This window comes from Candida tropicalis, assembly GCF_000006335.3.
Source record: "Candida tropicalis MYA-3404 genomic scaffold supercont3.4, whole genome shotgun sequence".
Classification (NCBI taxonomy): domain Eukaryota; kingdom Fungi; phylum Ascomycota; class Pichiomycetes; order Serinales; family Debaryomycetaceae; genus Candida; species Candida tropicalis.
In genome coordinates this window covers 451855-471114 of record NW_003020056.1, presented here as the reverse complement: position 1 = coordinate 471114, position 19260 = coordinate 451855, and the positions used below count along the sequence as shown (strand labels likewise).

The 19260-nt window shown below is 34.0% G+C and overlaps 9 protein-coding genes across 9 annotated transcripts; 3 read left to right on the top strand and 6 right to left on the bottom strand. All coding sequences in view use genetic code 12, as the record gives it.

Annotated features, from left to right (window-relative positions):
* Positions 1 to 119: 119 nt before the first annotated feature.
* SEC24 (COPII subunit) lies at positions 120 to 2927 on the top strand (the record flags this gene model as incomplete). Its single annotated transcript, XM_002548883.1, has 1 exon — positions 120 to 2927. One exon carries the CDS (start codon positions 120 to 122, stop codon positions 2925 to 2927), a length of 2808 nt encoding a protein of 935 aa, XP_002548929.1.
* A 291-nt stretch (positions 2928 to 3218) lies between these two features.
* Positions 3219 to 4406, bottom strand: CTRG_03225 (Golgi transport complex subunit; the record flags this gene model as incomplete). Its single annotated transcript, XM_002548882.1, has 1 exon — positions 3219 to 4406. One exon carries the CDS (start codon positions 4404 to 4406, stop codon positions 3219 to 3221), a length of 1188 nt encoding a protein of 395 aa, XP_002548928.1.
* A 216-nt stretch (positions 4407 to 4622) lies between these two features.
* On the bottom strand, positions 4623 to 5192 carry CTRG_03224 (uncharacterized protein; the record flags this gene model as incomplete). The annotated part of the gene is made up of 1 exon (XM_002548881.1): positions 4623 to 5192. One exon carries the CDS (start codon positions 5190 to 5192, stop codon positions 4623 to 4625), a length of 570 nt encoding a protein of 189 aa, XP_002548927.1.
* A 524-nt stretch (positions 5193 to 5716) lies between these two features.
* CTRG_03223 (uncharacterized protein) lies at positions 5717 to 10138 on the bottom strand (the record flags this gene model as incomplete). Its single annotated transcript, XM_002548880.1, has 1 exon — positions 5717 to 10138. One exon carries the CDS (start codon positions 10136 to 10138, stop codon positions 5717 to 5719), a length of 4422 nt encoding a protein of 1473 aa, XP_002548926.1.
* An 876-nt stretch (positions 10139 to 11014) lies between these two features.
* Positions 11015 to 11479, bottom strand: CTRG_03222 (uncharacterized protein; the record flags this gene model as incomplete). Its single annotated transcript, XM_002548879.1, has 1 exon — positions 11015 to 11479. One exon carries the CDS (start codon positions 11477 to 11479, stop codon positions 11015 to 11017), a length of 465 nt encoding a protein of 154 aa, XP_002548925.1.
* A 2381-nt stretch (positions 11480 to 13860) lies between these two features.
* Positions 13861 to 14316, bottom strand: CTRG_03221 (succinate dehydrogenase assembly factor; the record flags this gene model as incomplete). Its single annotated transcript, XM_002548878.1, has 1 exon — positions 13861 to 14316. The coding sequence occupies one exon, from the start codon at positions 14314 to 14316 to the stop codon at positions 13861 to 13863; it is 456 nt and encodes a 151-aa protein (XP_002548924.1).
* Positions 14317 to 14713: 397 nt separating this feature from the next.
* CTRG_03220 (frequenin) lies at positions 14714 to 15289 on the top strand (the record flags this gene model as incomplete). Its single annotated transcript, XM_002548877.1, has 1 exon — positions 14714 to 15289. One exon carries the CDS (start codon positions 14714 to 14716, stop codon positions 15287 to 15289), a length of 576 nt encoding a protein of 191 aa, XP_002548923.1.
* Positions 15290 to 15430: 141 nt separating this feature from the next.
* On the bottom strand, positions 15431 to 17581 carry SWI6 (transcriptional regulator; the record flags this gene model as incomplete). Its single annotated transcript, XM_002548876.1, has 1 exon — positions 15431 to 17581. The coding sequence occupies one exon, from the start codon at positions 17579 to 17581 to the stop codon at positions 15431 to 15433; it is 2151 nt and encodes a 716-aa protein (XP_002548922.1).
* Positions 17582 to 18075: 494 nt separating this feature from the next.
* On the top strand, positions 18076 to 18855 carry CTRG_03218 (uncharacterized protein; the record flags this gene model as incomplete). Its single annotated transcript, XM_002548875.1, has 1 exon — positions 18076 to 18855. The coding sequence occupies one exon, from the start codon at positions 18076 to 18078 to the stop codon at positions 18853 to 18855; it is 780 nt and encodes a 259-aa protein (XP_002548921.1).
* Between the last annotated feature and the right edge of the window lie 405 nt (positions 18856 to 19260).

Below are 19260 nucleotides of genomic sequence, written 5' to 3'. Positions count from 1 at the left end.
TTTCCAAAGGCTTGAGAAAAAGATTATCAACGTAGTTGTCATTTTTTTTTTTTTGCATAAACTTTATCATCAATCACTACTACTCCCAATTTTTCTTTTCTCAGGATTAGTATAAAGTAATGTCTGGTAGAAGAAGAGCATATCCACAACCACAGTATGCTGCTGGAGCTGGAGCAGCAGCCCCACCACCTGTTCCAAATCAATTCCAGCAGCAACAAATGGCCCAACAACAACAACAACAACAACCACAACAACAACTGCCTTATGGGGTTGATCAAATGCAAAATCAATTTCAACAAATGAATGTTGGTGGTTCCCCTGCCGTTGGAGGTGCTCCTGTTTCACAGTTTGCTTACCAGCAACAACCGGCCCAAGCCCAACAATCACCACGTCTTAATTATGATCCATACCAACCTCAACCTGGACAAAATACTGGTGTATATGGACAAGGTATGGGCGGTATTCCACCAGCAGCCGGTGCAGCTGGAGGTGCAGCATATGGTGCCTATGGCCAACCAAACAATATTGCTTCTGGTGTTCCATTGAATGCGATATATACCACTGATTTATCCAGGGACCTTCCTCCACCAATTGCAGAATTGTCATTCCCACCACCACCAATCACTTTAGCTGATAGTGCCACTTTGATTCCAGGATCCAAGACTGCAAATGCCACTCCAGAATACTTTAGATCTACTTTGAATGTTATCCCAACTAATTCATCACTTTTGAAGAAATCAAAGTTACCATTGGCAATTGTTGTTAATCCTTACAATGCATTGAAAATTGAAGATGAAAATATCCCAGTCACTTCTGACACTGTCATTAGCAGATGTCGTCGTTGTCGTGGTTACATCAACCCGTTTGTTACCTTGGCTGAAAATGGTAGACGTTGGAGATGTAATTTCTGTAACTTGTTGAATGATATTCCTAGTGCATTTGATTACGATGAAATAAGCGGTCAAGTAAAGAACAAGTTTGATAGAGTTGAATTGAACCATTCCGTTGTTGAATTTGTTGCTCCAAAAGAATATATGGCTAGAGCTCCACAACCAATTGTTTACACCTTCATCATTGATGTTTCTGTTCACGCCATTCAAAGCGGTTTAACTGGCACCATTACCAGAACTATCTTGGAAAGTTTAGACAGAATTCCAAATGAAAACAAGACTGCCAGAGTTTCCTTTATTGGGGTCGATTCCAACTTGCACTACATCCGTTTCAACGAAGGTTTAGAAGGAACTGAAGTATTGGTTGTTGCTGATATTGACGAACCATTCTTGCCATCTCCAGATGGTTTGTTGGTCAACTTGGACGAAAACAGAGAAGCTATTGAGAAAATGTTGTTGGACTTCCCAACCTACTTTGAAAACAATGCCAACCAAGGTTTTGCTTTAGGTCCAGCTTTGAAAGCTGGTCACAAGATGATTAGCAATATTGGTGGTAAATTGGTCTGTTTTGCTGCTTCTTTACCAAATATTGGTGAAGGTAAGTTAAGTGTCAGAGATGAAGCCAGTGTTGCTGGTAAGGCTAAAGAAGCCAAGGCTTTGTTAACTCCAGCTGATAGTTTCTATAAGTCATTTGCTGTTACTTGTAACTCTTCCCAAGTTACTGTTGATTTGTTCTTGACTTCTTCTGCATACCAAGATGTTGCCACTTTGTCTAATCTTGCTAGATACACTGCTGGTCAAACACACTTTTACCCAGCCTGGACAAGCAACAAATACGAAGATGTTGCTAAATTATCAAAGGAAGTCAGTGACCACTTATCTCAAGATATTGCTCTTGAAGCCGTCTTGAGAGTCAGAGGATCTACTGGATTTAGAATGTCTTCCTTCTATGGTAATTTCTTCAACAGATCATCTGATTTGTGTTCATTCCCAACATTCCCAAGAGACCAATCATATCTTATTGAAATGTCGATAGAAGAAACCATCAGCAAGCCTATAGTTTACTTCCAAGCTGCTGTATTACACTCCACATGTTTCGGAGAAAGAAGAATCAGAGTCATGAACTTGGCCTTGCCAACATCCTCCAAATTGGTTGACATTTATGCTTCTGCTGACCAATTGGCCATCACAAACTACTTCACTCATAAGGCTATCGAAAAGGCTTTGGCTAGTTCTTTGCCAGAGGCTAGAGAATTCTTGATTGCAAAAGTTGTTGATATTTTAAACATTTACAGAAAGGAATTGGTTGCAGGAAATGTTTCAGGGGCATCACCATTGCAAATTTCTACCAACTTGAGAATGTTGCCATTACTTTTGTTCTGTTTAACCAAGCACTTGGCCTTTAGAGGTGAAAGGGTTCCATCAGATCACAGAGCTGCCGCATTGAACAACTTGGGTTCCTTGCCAATTCCTCAATTGATTAAATCTATTTATCCAACTGTTTATTCATTACACAATATGCCAGATGCCTGTGGCTTACCTGGTGTTAAAGATGAAGAAGATGAAGACAGTGCTGCTGCTGAAATTGATGTTGTTCTCCCAGAACCTATCAACGATTCCAAAGCATCCTGGGAGAACTATGGTTTGTACTTGATTGACAATGGTAGTGAATTGTTCTTGTGGGTTTCCGGTAATGTTGTTCCAGGTTTAGTTCAAGATTTATTCGGAACTGAAAACTTGTACGAAATCCCAACTGGTAAGACCGAATTACCTGAATATTCTCTTGAAGAATCCGAGTTCAACTATAGAGTCCGTCAAATTATTGGCAAGATCAGAGAACAAAATGACTCAATTGTGTGGAAGAATCTTTATGTCGTTGTTGGTGCTTCATCTAATGAACCAATTGAAATTTCTCAACAACGTGACTTGATGGCTTTGAGAATGTGGGCCTCAAGTTGTTTGGTAGAGGACAAAACCGGAAGCGAAGCTTCTTATAGAGATTTCTTGACTTCCTTGAAATCAAAAGTTACTCAATAGAGTGTTTACCCATGAAACGTTTAGTGCTTATAAATATATCGTTATTTGTTGTTTTATATCTATAGATATATTTTTCTATTTTTTTTTTTAAAAAAAAAAAAGAATAAACTCCACAGAATGACGTTATTTAGAACGAAACCTGAAGACCAAAGCCACTGACAAAATGAAAAAATAAAAACGAATACTAACTTATACTTGTTGGTGTATAATTTGTGTATACTGTATAAAACTTAAAATGAAATAAAAGAACAAAATTTGATATATATATATATGTAGTTATATATGCCTGACCTATTTATAGTCAATCATTGCTAATGAGTCTAGTAACAATTCCCCCTCTGCTCGTGATTTAAACATTTCTTGAACTGAAGCATTTATGCCCTTTGAGTATACTTTCAAGTTTTTGGCAATTGGTCCTCCTCTAGCCATTGAAGCAACGATATTCTTTTTGAATTTCTGATTTAATTGAATCCAATACAAATCTGATATGGCTTCAACCTTGTATTTTGCCAAAATAACAGATAGTAATGTAGAATTTTCATTATCATCATTATCATCATTACCAGTGGTCCAATTACTCAACAGATTTGTCAATTTACCAAAATATTCAGTTGATGCTTCTTTGACTTCAGACATTATAGCGGTGAAATTTCTTGGTGATTGTAGCGCTCGGGATAATTGAGCAGAACCTGTTTGAACCTGTCGAGTAATTGTTGAACGTTCAAAAACTTCAAAAAACTCATTCTTATCTAATATATACAATGCAGATAAATTTGAATGTAATTTTTGGTTTTTATATTCCAAAGTGGAAAGATGATTGAAATCACCATTTATCACATTAATACATTGTTTAATTAAACTTGTTCTTTTAGCAATTGCATTTGATTGATAATCACGAATGATTTTAATAGACAATACATTTACCTCACTACTCTTTTCTTTACTAGCATTTTCATATAAATTCTTAATTTGGATATGTAATTTTGCTAATCTTACCAAATCTTTATCATTTAAAGAATCTGTCAATTCTTCAATTTGTTGAATAATAAAAATGAAAAAACTCGTACTACGTAATAATTCCAAAGTCAAATGAATTTTTTTCAATGCATTATTTAATTTCACAGCTTCATCATATGGTTCAATAATTTCTTTTTTAATTCTTTGAAATGGTGCATTGACTCGTTCTAAACTTGGATTCAATTGATTAGTCAAAATTTGTTTACACTCTGTAATTTTTTGAAAATTAGAAATTAATGATTCATAATTAGAAGAAGAAATCTTGGATATTCTTTTATCACATTCATCTATATCAAATGTTAATTTTTTGATTGGTGTAGTTAGATCCAATTCTGGGTTATCGTGTCCATTAGTAGCTATTATTAACTCATTGGCAAATTGTTCTGCTTTGAAATCATGCTCTAAGAAAGCTTCAAAATCTTCAAGTTCATTGATTGGTACGTCTTCAACTTGGGATGTCATGATATGTATATATAGATAAACAAATTATACTATCAAGTTAAAGTAGAGTTGAAGTTGACACACTGGTTCTTTATTTCAACGCGATCTTTTTTTTTTTTCAATTTCTTTGGATTTTTTTTTTTTGGTTGTTGTTCGTTCGTTCGTTCTGATCTGATCTGATCTGATCTGCCACTGTTTCTAACGGTTGAGATGATGCCATATTATTCACTATAAATTCTACTCAGTTCTATATTTCGGTTTCGATTGTTGTGATTGTTGTGGTGGTTGTCGTTTCTTTGCTCCTCCTCCTTCTCCTCTGAGAGTGTTCGGTTTCCTCTTTGTATTGTTATATTTACCAAATGATTTCTTTTGATACTTTTGTTTTTTCAATTGTTTCTTCTTCTCATCTTCCTCCAATTTCTTCAATTTAGCTCTTTCCAATTTACGTTGACGGCAAGCTACTTTAACATCTCTTTTCTTTTTACCTGGTCTATTCTTTTTCTTCTTCTTTTCCTTTTGTTTATTAAGTTCAATTTCAACTTTAGCATTATATTTATTCAAATCAAGACATTTCCAAGGTTGTGAATCCACAATATATAACTGACTGAAAATATCATTATATGTTACACAACATTCTTCAAACTGTTTCTTTTCTTTATCTGAATATTTGGCAAAATAATAACTTTCTGGTCTTTCATTATCTATTCTTTCTTCTGATTGTTCACGAAGTGACACTTTCATTATTCCCACTTCTTTAGTTCTACCTCTTTCTTCCAGCTTGGTATCAGGTGTAGGATCCATTGTCATCGCACTGGCAAATAATGGAAACTCAAACTCTTCATTGTTAGGTTCATCCTCATCCTGAACTACTTGTTCATCGTCATCATTGTCATCAGCATTATTATTACTAGTATCAACACTAGGTGATTCAACTTCAATAAACTCTAGATCTATCTTTGGGGCAATATATTCTGATGAATCTGACTCGTATTCCGATTGCAGATCATATAGAGATGATCTTGATATCCTAGTGAACTTGTTAGTATGTTATCATAAATACAAACTGAATCAAAGTTCTACTACATACAACTTTTGGTCTTTCATTGAATTCTGTCGATGGGATGGAACCAGTAGGTAGTAAATTTTTTTTTTTTTTTTTTGTCTTTCTCGTAAAGTTTCAGATATATATTGGAAAACATGCGAACACAAGTTTTCATCTTCACATCCATTACATTACATTACACCTACATGCTCTGCTTACAAATGAATGACATATAATAAAATGCACATAAATAAATATACTATATCACCTATAATGCTATTTGGAAGTATTACCATAACGGTTGAGACAACGTAGTAACAGTTCTAAGAACATCTTTTCTATAGCCTAAGTGTGGAGGGATAAATTTCTTAACTTTCGTAGAATCAATAATTATTTCCTCATTTCCATTTACCACCAAACCATCAGCAGAAACATCCTCAAATCCACTTAATATATCCAATGATACTTCAATTTGGTTCTGTGTAATTCTTTCAGCAACTATTGGGAAACTCTCCAAGTACAGTTTGAGCGCATCTTCTTCAATAAAATGAATCAACAAGTTCTGGAATCGTTCCTGTCCATCCTTTTTCAATTTCCTCACATCATTATGCGGGTTTCGAATATCAAGTCCAATAAACTTGAAAAACAACTTCCAGAGCTTGGACTTTTCAACTGAAGTCGCAGCTCGCTTATTGTCCTCGGGAATTTTTTCCAGGATTTTTGAAACAACAGTCGAAGTAAGTAACGAAACTTGCAAGTCTGTCATATATCTCTTGTTATCAATAACAAATACGTATAAAGGTAAAAACCTTTCCACTGAGGCCACAGTAGGTGCACCATCAAATTTGACATGTCTTAAACCCACTGGGTAATGGTCTTGTGTTAAGCTTCTTCTTAAAGCAACCTTTCTTTCTAACAATGCCTTCGATTTCTCTTCAGCCTCTTTAGCCAACCTCAGTTTTTCTTCCTCTTTTTCTTTGGCAGCTCGCTTTTCTTCTTCAATACGCTTCTCTTCTTCCTCCTTACGTTTCTGTTCCTTTTCCTTTTCGGACTTCAAAAACATTTCCCTTCTAGCTTTCTTCTTAGCTTCAACTTTCTCCTGCCATAACCTTGTTTCTTCCACGCTTCTTATTCTCTGTTCTTCATGAACCTTTGTTGATACCAGATTATGGATTGCAGTCGTGGTAGACAGATGGGAAGCAGGAGATGATGGCGTTGATTGAATTAAATCATGGTTTTTCGTATTTGGATCCAGAGAATGCTCGTTTGGATGATCATCGCGTGGTGACGATTCCTTTTTCAACACTTTCGGCTTAGGCTCTGACTTGACTCTCTTCAAATGGTGGGATTCATCCGATGAACCATCCTCAATTTCAACATGCTTTCGCTTTCTTTCTTCATTGCTATGAATCTTTTCAGAGACTTCTTGCTCTTCTTCTTTTTCACCTTCATCATCATGATCATCATCTTTGTGAGTTTCTTTAGTTTCTTGTTCTTCAGCAGATGGCTCATGCTCATCGGAGATATTAGTTTGTGTCTGTATTTTATTTTCTTCTTCCTCATCAGTTTGAATCTTATCTCCTGCTGATTGATCTGTTACCGGCGCTTCAACTTTCTGATCTGCTTCCTCTTCCTCTCCCTTCACAGTCACATCATATGCTTCGTTTTCTTCTTCGTCTTCTGAAGTAATAGGTACAGAAGGAGCACGTGAAGTAGAACGAGAAGCTATTCTGGAAGCCACTCTTGATGTAACATTAGAAACTATCGTTGTACCACTCTTCTGTTCCATGTATTTGGTGATCTCGCTGATTTCGCGTGCATCAAAATGTGGAGAGTGTTGGGCTATTTCTAAGGCATTCAATCCATCTTGTTTTCTTTTCTTGAAAGGGTCTGCGCCTTTCGACAATAAAGACTCAACAACATCAAAATGGCCACGACCAGCACTAGCCAATAATGCCGTCACCCCACAACTAGATTCTGTATCAATATCAAATGGCGTAGGGTTCAAACCTAAAATAATATCAACCAATTCAGCATGGCCATTTCTTGCAGCCAATATCAATATATCTGGCTTGGATTTCAAATTGTTTCCCGAAACAAAATATAAAGCAGTAGCTTCCTTCGAATTCTCGGCAGCATGTTTGAAAATTCCCTTTCGTTTGATTAAATTAGCAAAATATGCATCGTTCGGGTCCTCAATGATTGGTCTACCAGTCTCAGGAGAATCTGATGCGGAATTACTTTCACGTGCAACACGATTACTGCATTTAGCATTTGCTTCTTCAAGAACCTCAATAATCTCATCATACCCTTCTTCTCCATCGTGCTCGTTGTAAATTTTAGTTAATGCTGTAAAGCCATCAATGTTGAAAATGGTAGGATCTGCGTCATATTTTAACAAAACTTTAACCGTATCAAGATGTTTGTTTTCAGCCGCATCTATCAAAGGAGTCTCTGAATCACCAGCTTCGTCAGCCTTGGCGTTCACATTGGCACCATGTTGAATCAAGTACTCAACAATTTCTGTATGTCCTTCTAAAGCAGCTTCATGAAGACAAGTAAAACCACAAAAGTCTTTCTCATTAGCACTAGCTCCTCGTTCAATATAACTCTTGACATCCTCGAAATTTCCCTTTTTGCAGGCTCGTTGCAATAATGATCTCCCACTGGAGTCACGTTTAAGTTTGTACGGTGTTATCTTTGATTTCGTTGGTTTACTGATCAGTGGTACCGTTGCTGTTATTTGCTCTTTGTTTTCTTTCCCACTTTCAGACTCTGTATTAGATCGTGTCTTTTCCATATTTGCTTCTTCTGTTACTCCTTGACTCTCAACCTTAGTTTCCAAAACTTCTGTAACAGATTCGTTTTCATTGTCATCGATCTTATCGGTATCTTTGCTAACATCTACTTCCGTGTCATCGATTTTTTCATCATCATCATTATCGACATTATCTTCTTTTTTCATTTCAGTAGCCTGTTCTTGTTTCAATTCGTGTCTTTCAGAATCATTCGAACCTTTACGCATTATTTTTTTGCCCTCTTCTAAAGTTGGAAGATCCTCATCAATTACAGTTTCAGTTTCTGAAATATTACCGTCGTGCTCCGAAGTATTATCATTACCAGATGCACTTACACCCTTGGTCTCTTCCTTGGAACTTTCTGGGATAGCAGCTAATTCTTCAAAGTTAAAATCGACATCAGACTCATTCACCGGAGAGAGAACTGAAGTATCGGCAAAGGAATCAGTATTGGACAGTTTTCTTCTCAACTCGGTTTCCCCGTCATTATCCACGTCTTCTTCAATGCTGTCATTAGCCAGTTTTACTTCATTTGAAGAAGCCTCTTTAACCGGCGTGGTTTCCATTTCCTTGGTTTTAGCGGATTCTGGAATCTCAGGTACGTTATTCTTGGTTTCTTCATTCTTAATATCGCCATCAGTATTTGTTTCTTTTTCTTCGTTAACGGGATTTATTTCCTTAGAATCAATGTTGCTTTCTTGAACGTTTTCAGCGTTTTGCTCTTCATTTTTGACTTCCGTCATTTGTTTGGCTTCAGGGTTCTCATCCATAGAAACGTCGCGTTCATCTTTAGTCTTTGCTTTTGCTGACTTCAAATAGTCGGTAAATGATGTCTTCTTTTTTAATACTCTAGACAGCTCTGGTGCATCAGAATTGGTGCTAGCTTTTGAAGCAATGGTAGAAGTAGACTTAGCTACCTCAGGTTTATTCCTTTCTGTCTGCAAATCGGTAGACAAATTGCTTGTGGTAGGAGTCTTTGCATTGATATTCTCCAGTTTAAGTGGATTAGGTGACTCCAGCCCATTTTTAGCCTCGTGTTGAATTATCGAGCTTCGTCTACTACTTTCTTTGGATGTATTTCTTGATCCATCTTTTGCAAATTTGGAACCTGGAATATCGCCATAAGAACTCTTTCTTGAATCACTTCTATGCATGGGACTAAGTTCACCTTTAATACTAGATTTTCTTGATATTTCATTGCCATTAGATCTATGATCATTATTATTCCCATCAAAATATCTTCTTTCCTTTCCCGGGTTTTCATCACCTATAGATCGAGAAACCCAACTATCATGGGGCGAAGTTGAACTATTGTATCTCGACAGACTTATCGCAGAACCTTTTCTTCGGTCGTCTTTTGAATCAGAATTGGTATTTTCTTTCTTTGCGTTATTATAACTTCCTGTTCGTGAAATAAACTTATCACTGCCCCCATCTTGATATTTGGAATATGAATCATACAGTCGGTCAAATCCTTGCCATCTTCGATTTCCTCCACTTGAGTCACTACCATTGTTACTGTTATTTCCGCCAGATCCCGTACCACTGTTATTGCCGTGGGAACTGTTTTGATGACTACCAGATCCATAATATGTGCTACCTCTTCCTCCGGAATTTCCTCTATAGTATGAACTTGAACTAGATGAATTATTCTTTGGTGTATATGATTCATATCTTGACCTGTATCCTGAATTACCATACATATCTCTCCTACTGTAATACGAACCAGAATTGTTTGATGACGATGGGTTACTATCGTAGTCCTTGCCCGCAGCGCCAATATAAGAACTTGAAGATTGATTATTCAGTAGATTAGAATTATCCCTTCCACCATTCGAATTGCCATCATATGACTTTTTTGATGAATTCTTCCCATATCTAGGTACATAATGTGTATTATTGTTGTAGGGCATTATGATATCGTTGCAATAATGAATGTAAACAATAGATATATAAATGAATGTAAGTTGTTGTTGTTCCTAAATGTTTCACTCTTGATATATACAATAAATAAGATTTAATGAATTCGTTTGAATGATATAATGACTATAAATAACACTATGGGTTCTTGTACAATGATCCTTGCTTCTATTGCCTATAATTCCATTCATTTTATTATGAGTGATTTTTTTTTTCTTCTTCTTCTTCTTGTTCTTGTTCTTCAGTGCACTTTTTTTTTCCGTTTTCCTTACTGTCTCTTACAAACTACACAGTGGTCGTGTATATATTCACAAAAATATGATCTTCAAATGAACAAGCAAATAAAGTCCTTCCAGTTCTATTTTGCGCACCATATTGTGAGCATAATTTTCAGATAAATGTGTCAAAATTATTCGCACAATCTGCAAATAAAAGTTTATATTAAAGCAGTCAATATTTTTGGTACTAGTGCACAAAAAAAGTTCATATTACGTGACCTCTATTTGTTCATACTAAAAATGTATGATATATGGCATGAACAAAAAAAAGGGCATCTAGTTTGAAAATATTATTTCCACTGGTGTGAACATTTTGAGTCCATTTACTATGAACAATTAATCTCCTTTACTATGAATTAAATTCGTCACACTAGTATTAATAATTTCTTTGAAAGTAGAAACGCTGTAAGCAGAAAAAAAAAGAGAATCATTTACGACACTCTTGATCAATTCTTTTTGGCATATATTTTATCTAATACATCTGAATATAATGGGAATCAATCAAGAGAATCAGTTTGACACAATTCTGAATAAGGAAAAACACATAACAGTGGATTATATTCATGAATTTGATGGCGGTAACTTAGAAATTTATATTCCAAAAATAAATATATGTATATTCAAATATTCCATCCTTGAAACCATATTTTTGAATGTCACTTTTTGTTGTACATTTATATGTTTCAGTGATTGAGCCCTATATCTGTGCGTCAGAATGTTCCATACATTAAACCATTGATTTGTATGTTCCTGATTTGGTGCGCATTTGTATGTACAAATTTTCCCTCTATATATCTGTATATAGAAATGTTCCGTCCATATATCCATAAATTTAAATGTCCGTTCCATAGATCCATAGATTTCAATGTTCCAAATTTGTAGAATATTTGTATGTTCCAGAAAAAAGTAACATTTATTATCTCTGTTTTCTCCTGTCGTCACAGTGCGACATCCAAATGTTCCACGATTTGCAACATTTGTCATTATTAGTACGATTTTTGCAATTTTGAAAATGCTATATGATTTGCAGTGATAAATTATGCTGTATAAGTTCATTATGAATTGATAGACTAAGTATTGGAGGAGTTATCTATCAATCTTACTCTTGGAATTTGAAAGTATCTTTTTTTTATCGGGAATTATCATTTTGTTGAATAAGTTAGTAATCACTGTATTAATACCGCTCAAACTAAATTCATTGGAATATTCATGCAAATAGCTTCATTTATATACTATTATCATATTCAATTTCCAGGTTTTAGACTATTTAGTATTCCCAAAGTGGTCCATCAGCAACTCAAGTGGTTTATTCCCGTGATATTTAAATCGGTTCACACACGAAAAAATACAAAAAATGACTTGAATCTTTATTTCCCATACAAAATTTAACTGATTATGTGTTTTCAGTTGTATTGGTTGGAAACATGATCCATTGTGGGTTTTATGCATTTAACTTGATTATATAATAAAAGAATAACATAATAGATAGTGATTATGAGTATTAATGGGGATAGCAATGGAACAGAAGCCGATTTATACATTATATATTTCCTTCCTTCTGATATTTGAATTCTTTTTCTTTTTCTTCAGATTCTTTTGTACGAACCATGTACCTAAATTCAAGAATTCGCGGAAACTGTACATCGATAAAAGGTTGAACATAACAAATAACCAACTTTAATCTGTAAGTATTTGTAATGCTGATTTATTCCATACCATCGACTACTAATAGTTTATTTAAATGGTGAATTTTTTCTTTCAAATCTACTTACAGTCCACCTCTTTGTAGAATGAAGTATAGACTGGATTTTTATACCGATACAGTATTGTTTCATTAATTGCCGCTGATGTATATTTGTCAATATTTTATATATAATGATGGCCTATAAGAACCTTCATAGTATTCCACTATGTTGTTTATCGATATTGTTGTGGTTTCCACTTTTTCGTGTTTTCAAATATCAAAAATATGATGAAAGCTAGTAGCAGTCAATTGATGTTGTTGCAAGATTTTGGAAAAAAAGGTGAATTAATAAAGTTGCGGAAGACTTTTGAAAATAACCAAAAGTGAGAAACACCAATGTTCTTTTTAGTTTGTTGAAAACCTCATTATGTTGTTGAAAAATGGCAACATTATAAGGTTGCCCAAAAGTTGCCAAAAGGTGGAAAAAAAGAAACTTCAGTAATTTTACAGAAATTTCCAAAAATGCGACGACAGGAAATTAATTTTCTTATTTTGCAAACCAAAGCAATTTCATGAAGTTGCATATGTTTCGCTAGATCTATCGGTTCTAGCTTGATTCTTATCACTTAAACAACATGATGTTATTTATATCACTGTTTAATACTACCACACTCACTCCTGGGTGAATTGGTCAACAATTGGTGGAGTTATCTATCAAACCTTACTCTTCAAAAATCAAAGTATCTTTTTTTTATCGGGAATTATAATTTTCCCAAATAAGTCAATAATTATGATATCCAGGCCGCTGAAACTGTTTTCATTAGAATATTCATATACATATTGACACATATATACTATCTTTATATTCTATTTCAGGTTTTTAGACCATATAGTCTTTCCAAAGGGGTTCATCAGCAACTCGATTGGATTATTCCCGTGATTTTAATTTTGGCCCAGACACGAAAAAATCTTAAAAATTGACGTGAATCTCCTTTCCCCATACAAAATTCAACTGGTAGTATATTTTCAGTTGTACTAGTATGATATCATCAATTTACTGTCACTTGAATCTATTGTGACGGTCATAAAAGGAGAATATATTCTTCTAGTAGAGTTTAAATATCCTTAAAACTATTAATAGTGCTAAATTCGTAGATTTGTATCATTATAGCATTTTTATAATTTATTTCAATTTTTTTTGAATTTTGCAATTTTTTCGCGGTAACTATCGACTAAAATTAAAAAATTATCGGCCCGTTTACGTCGAGAGATAAATTTCCAGGGAACATCCCTTGAGATTTTCACCATTGAGACCCCATTTCTGCAAATCAATAGAAATCAAAGGCAAAAACTGTTTTAATTGGTGATATAACTTCATAAAACTATTAATAATGCTGTATGGGGGAGAATCACATATAAAATCGAATAGTAATTGCTATTGTAGTATGTCTACTGCTATTAATTCTATTTAAAGCATACATTTTTAGTATGAACTGATAACCGTCACGTAATATTAGCATTTTTTTGCACACTAGTACCAAAAATATTGACCGCCTTACTATGAACTTTTCTTTGCAGGTAGTGTGAATAATTTTGACACATTTATCTGAAGATTATGCTCACACTCTAGTGAAAAATAAAATAGTAAGGAGTGTACATTCAACGAATGGCTATAATAAACAACTATTTATATAGATATATACAAGCAAGATTGAAATAAATAAATAAAGTCAATGTAATACAAATGACAAAACTAGTCTTTCTTTATGTTTAATTCAGGCATTCTCATGATAACTTTATCTTCATTTTCAGCAAGTTTTTGTATTTCCTTCAAGATTTTAGAATCTTTCCATTTATCAGGTAGTGGAGTCACAGTGTAGTTTTTAGTGGCCCAGTAATAAATATCCCAATCAGCTTCATCTAATAATTTATCATATTCATCCAATTCTTCCATTGTCATGGAATTTAAACGAGCATCAGCATATCTACTCATCAACAAATCACTTTCCAAAATACCTCTTTTTCTAGATTGGTATAATAATCTAGCTCTTTTAACTTCGAGTGTTTCTCCAGTTCTAACAATTGGTTGGATCTTTAATTTGATTTCAGTATCAATAGGAGGATTTTGAGGTTTCCCAAAATTGGCTGAAGCAACATATGAAGTAGTAAATGTTCTTCTACTGGCAAGTCTAGATACACTTCTCAACATGTTTAATAATAATAAATGATAAATCCTGAAAATTACTAATTACAAAAAGAAAAGATAACTCTAGTAGGAAGAAAGAATGGGGAAAATTTTTCCTCTTTTTTTTTTTTTTTTTTTTTTCTTTGGCTCCATTTTGGTGTTGATTTATTTTCGCACAAAAGCTGACACCACCACCCGGCCGAACCCACCTTGTACAGTACGGTGATTTTTTTATTTTCTTCCCTTTCTCTCACACATTACTTTACTTTACTTTACTTTACTTTACTTTACTTTGTTTCTGTTGATGTTACTTTTTTTTTTGTTTGACAACACAGACGAATTTTTTTTAGCAACATTCAAAACAAACCATTCCCATATCTCATAATCATCAAATCATCATCATCATCACCACTGATCAACAATGGGAAAAGCAGTATCCAAGTTATCAAAGGAAGATTTGAAACAACTTCGACAGGCTACATATTTCGATAAACGTGAACTACAACAGTGGTATAAAGGTTTTCTTAGAGATTGTCCACTGGGTCAATTATCTGAAGAAGAATTTGTTAAAGTATATAAACAATTTTTCCCATTTGGAGATCCAACTGATTATTGTCATTATTTATTTCGTGTTTTCGATTTGGATAATTCCAAATATATTGATTTTAAAGAATTTATCATTGCTTTAAGTATTACAAGTAGAGGTACTGAAGAACAAAAAATAAATTGGAGTTTTAAAATGTATGATTATAAAAAAGAAGGTAAAGTTGGTTATAAAGATATTCTACCAATAATTCAAGCAACATATAAAATGGTGGGACCAATGGTGGAGTTGCCTGCAGATGAACAAACACCTGAAGCAAGAGCAGAGAAATATTTCAAATTGGTTGGCAAAAATAAAGATACTGATACATTAACTTTAGAAGATTTCAAACGTATAGGTAAACAGGATAGTGCTATACAGTCTGCATTAAATTCATACCAAGGTTTGGTGTGAATTAATAGATAAAGGTTTTTTTTTGTTTTGTTTTGTCTATTTGTTAATCTAAATATATGTACTTGTGTGTGTGTGTTTCAAGTGTTATAATAATGCAATTAAATTTAAATATACAGATAGTCTATATAGATGTCTCGACTATTATTGCTGACCTTCAACAGCTTCCAATAACCCGTCTAAAAACTCGTCAACTTCATTGATCCCCACATTCGTACAGATACTCACCACTTTCTTAAACTTTGCTGTCAATTCGCTATAATCAACCAAAGTTTGTAGCTCTTTCTCTAACCGGGCATTTATTTCTCGATACGCATTTATTCTGGCTTTTAGTATAGGAGCAGGTTGCAATTGATTCAATACAGTTTCGTCATTCTTTAAATCTTCCACCAGTTCGCCTGCTTTCAATTTCTCAAATATTGGTTTAATAACAAATGGTTCATCAGCATCATATTCCTTGCTATCATCCAATTTCTCATCCAACTCTTGTTTAGATAATGTCAATTTATCTGTTACATTGGCAACTTGTAATTTCAAGTTATCTAGCTGCACTAATTTCTCGGTGATCTTTTTGGCATTGAATCTATTGTTGGCTGTCACAATAGTCGCATCATGAAGTGCTCGATCTAGTTGTTTAATCTGCTCTCTTTTGGAATTCAATATACCTTCATACTCGGCATTAGTATTGGCGAGCAACTGTTGTATACTTTGAAAGATTCTTCCTGAAGTTGAATTTTCATTTTGTTCAACCAACACTGGGGCTTTAATTTCCTTAGGTTCTTCAATTTCTGGTATTGTTCCACCACTTATTTCAATTCTCTTGTTCAAAAATTCCAATCCAGTGACAATTAACTCAAATATTTGGTCATTGCTTTCAAATGAGTTGACATCTCTCACAATTTCAAAATCGGATGCTTTTATACCATGTTTATTGTCTATATTCATATCTGCTCCCAATTTAACCAATACTTTGATAAACCATTTAGAATCCTTCTCTATAGCAATATGTAAGGCGGTATTGCCATCCTCGTCTTGTGCATTAAGTAATTTTGAACGCAAATCCAAGAATAATTGGTCATTATTAGATATGATATACTCTAGTATCTTGGTGGTGTAAAACTTGAAACTGTCATTCTTATCAATTTGCAAAGCCAAGTGATGTAAGACACTTCTCTTTTTGGTGTCCAAGAGCCATAAATCAGGATATAACCAGTTACTGAGAATCTTACTGAAGTTCCCCTTTTCCATAGAATTTGTTACTTGGATACATGAAATCAATGGTGATTCTCCATCGATATTACCTCTAATTGGAGAGTTCAATCCTAATTGAATAAAAGCAGAAACCAAATTCAAAGACGCAAGTGTCGATGCAAAATGTAAAGCTGTTTGTCCTCTTTGATCTAGTGGGATATCAACAATAGCCTCAGAGGAATATTTGGCCATAGGACCAGCAAATGCTGATTTTACTTCTTCATACGAAATACCATCAGATTGTTCGTCGTCTCGCTTGAAAACTTCACCCAACTTCATCTTGATGTCATTGGCAATGTCGATATTATCATCATTGATTATGATTGCTGGTAATGTGAAAGGATGATTTGTGTTTTTGCTAGACAATGCATCAATAAGTACATGATTGTTATCAACAACACCATTTGAAAATGTTCCTTTAACTGGAGGGCCCTTGTCCAATTTCTGTTTCTTTGAAGGTGAATCCAATATATCTCTTTCGGTGTCGTCATCGTCCTCTTCGTATACTCTCTTATTAGCTTTTGGTAACTTCTCAAAATCATGAACATCAACAAGAAACAATTTTTTGGTAATTTCATAGATATCGAATTTTAATGCCAACTCGACTGCCTTATCATATGGAATCCAGATACCTTTTATATAAGTATTTTCATGTGATCTTAAATCCAAATACTGTGGGTTTTTTGTAGAAGATCCAAAGTATTTCAAATTGGATAAAATTTCATTGTCAAAAAAATTGTTCAATTGACTCAAAGTAAGCAAATCTAATTTGACCAAAATTTCAAACAATTGTGTCACGTTGATAAATGAATCTTGAACTCTACGCAATATTATAAGTTCTTCATCCTCAGATGATGTATTTGATTTGTTGGTACTGAACTTTAATGTTAGTTGTATAACTTTCACGCCTGAATATATGGATGAGTAGACTGTTGTTATTGATGTACAGTCTGGGGAACTGGTGGTTCCATTAATATGTGTTTCTAGCAATCGTTGCTGAATAGACTGAGTAGTCAAGTCTCCGATATGTATAGGTGAATCCATAGTTTATACGTTGACAATAGGAAAATCTATCAACTTGAAAATTTTAAAAAAGCAACGAAATGAAAACAAATAGCGAGGTAGATTAAAAAAGTAAATTGTTTTGTCTCAGACTATTGAATGAACGTTGTCAAAATGTTGAAATTTCAATTCAAGTTTTCGAGATGGAGTAATGGGTATGTAGTTATTAGTATATGAATGACACACGTGAGTAGAAACTATAATCAATCAAACGTGTTTTGATATTGACTTCTATTTGAGTTGAATTGAAATCGTGGAATTCTTTTTCTTGTTCGTTTTTTTTTCTTTCTTTCTTCTTTTTTTTTTTTTTGTTCGTCGAAGACGCGTAATCAACTTTGCGACATTGGGACACGACCTGTGACATTTGTCTCAAATCTCATCATCGTGATTCTTGCCCAATTTTTTCATTCCCAACAAGAAACACTATCAACGACTAAAAAGAAGAAGAAGAAGACTAATATACACAGCATCGACAAATGGATTATTCAGAAAGAGTCAACTCTAAGAAAGGTGCTGGTGGAATAGCCAGTAAAGAAGATACTAATGTTTACACTAAACAAAGAATCAAGGATTTATTATCCACTCATGTGTTAGATTTAGACAACGATCCATATGTCTTCCGTAATCATTTAGGTTTACTAGAGTGTAAATTATGTCTTACGACCCATATCAATGAATCATCATATATTTCTCATTTAGGAGGTAAGAAACATATGCTTAATTTGGAAAGAAGGCGATTATTAGATGAAAAACAAAATAAGCAACGACAATTGCAATTACAAGGATCTCAAAATATTCTTAGTATTAATACCATTGAAAAACGACATTGGAATAAAATCGGAAAACCTGCTTATAAAGTAACCAAGATAAGAGATCCAAATAGTCTCCGTATTGGAATATTGATAACTGTAAAATACCCTAAAATTACAGTTGAAGAACCGATGTTTAGGATCATGTCATACTATGAATTGACTTCAAAAAATCAAAACAACTGCCACAATTTTATTGAAAAGTGTAAAACTATAGATGATGACGATGACGATGACGATGATGATGATGAAAAGGACGTAGATTCTGATAATAGTTTCCAATATTTGGTAATATCAGGGGAGCCATACGATAATATTACCATTGTAATTCCTAATGATAAAGAAATTGACAAGCCAGTTGAAGAAAACAAGATGTCTGATAGTTATTGGTGGTATTGGGATAATGATACAAAGGAGTTTTTCATACAGTTTTTGTATAAGAAGTAGTATATATATATATATATATATATATAATAAGAAAGATAAAGTGGTTCTGGTTATAATAGCGTGCTTAGTCATCCCCCACGAATCACATGATCAGACCCCACTGTAATTCTCTCCTGTTTTTTCCGTGTACATATAAAATTAGGTTGACGTTGAACGAGGAAGAGGAAGAAAATTAATTTTCCAATATCGGACATACAATTTAATCTGAGTTTAACTTGTATAATTCAGTGATTTCCTCCATTAAGTACAAGAGATAGTCACCCTCTCGATTATTTATACTTACAGTAGATGACAAATCAACATACAAGAGATACACAAGTCGGTTTTTTACAAAGATGTGCTGAATGTTACAACTTGGTGCAAAATTTCTTACACGATCGAGTTCCCACTACTATAAATGGCACT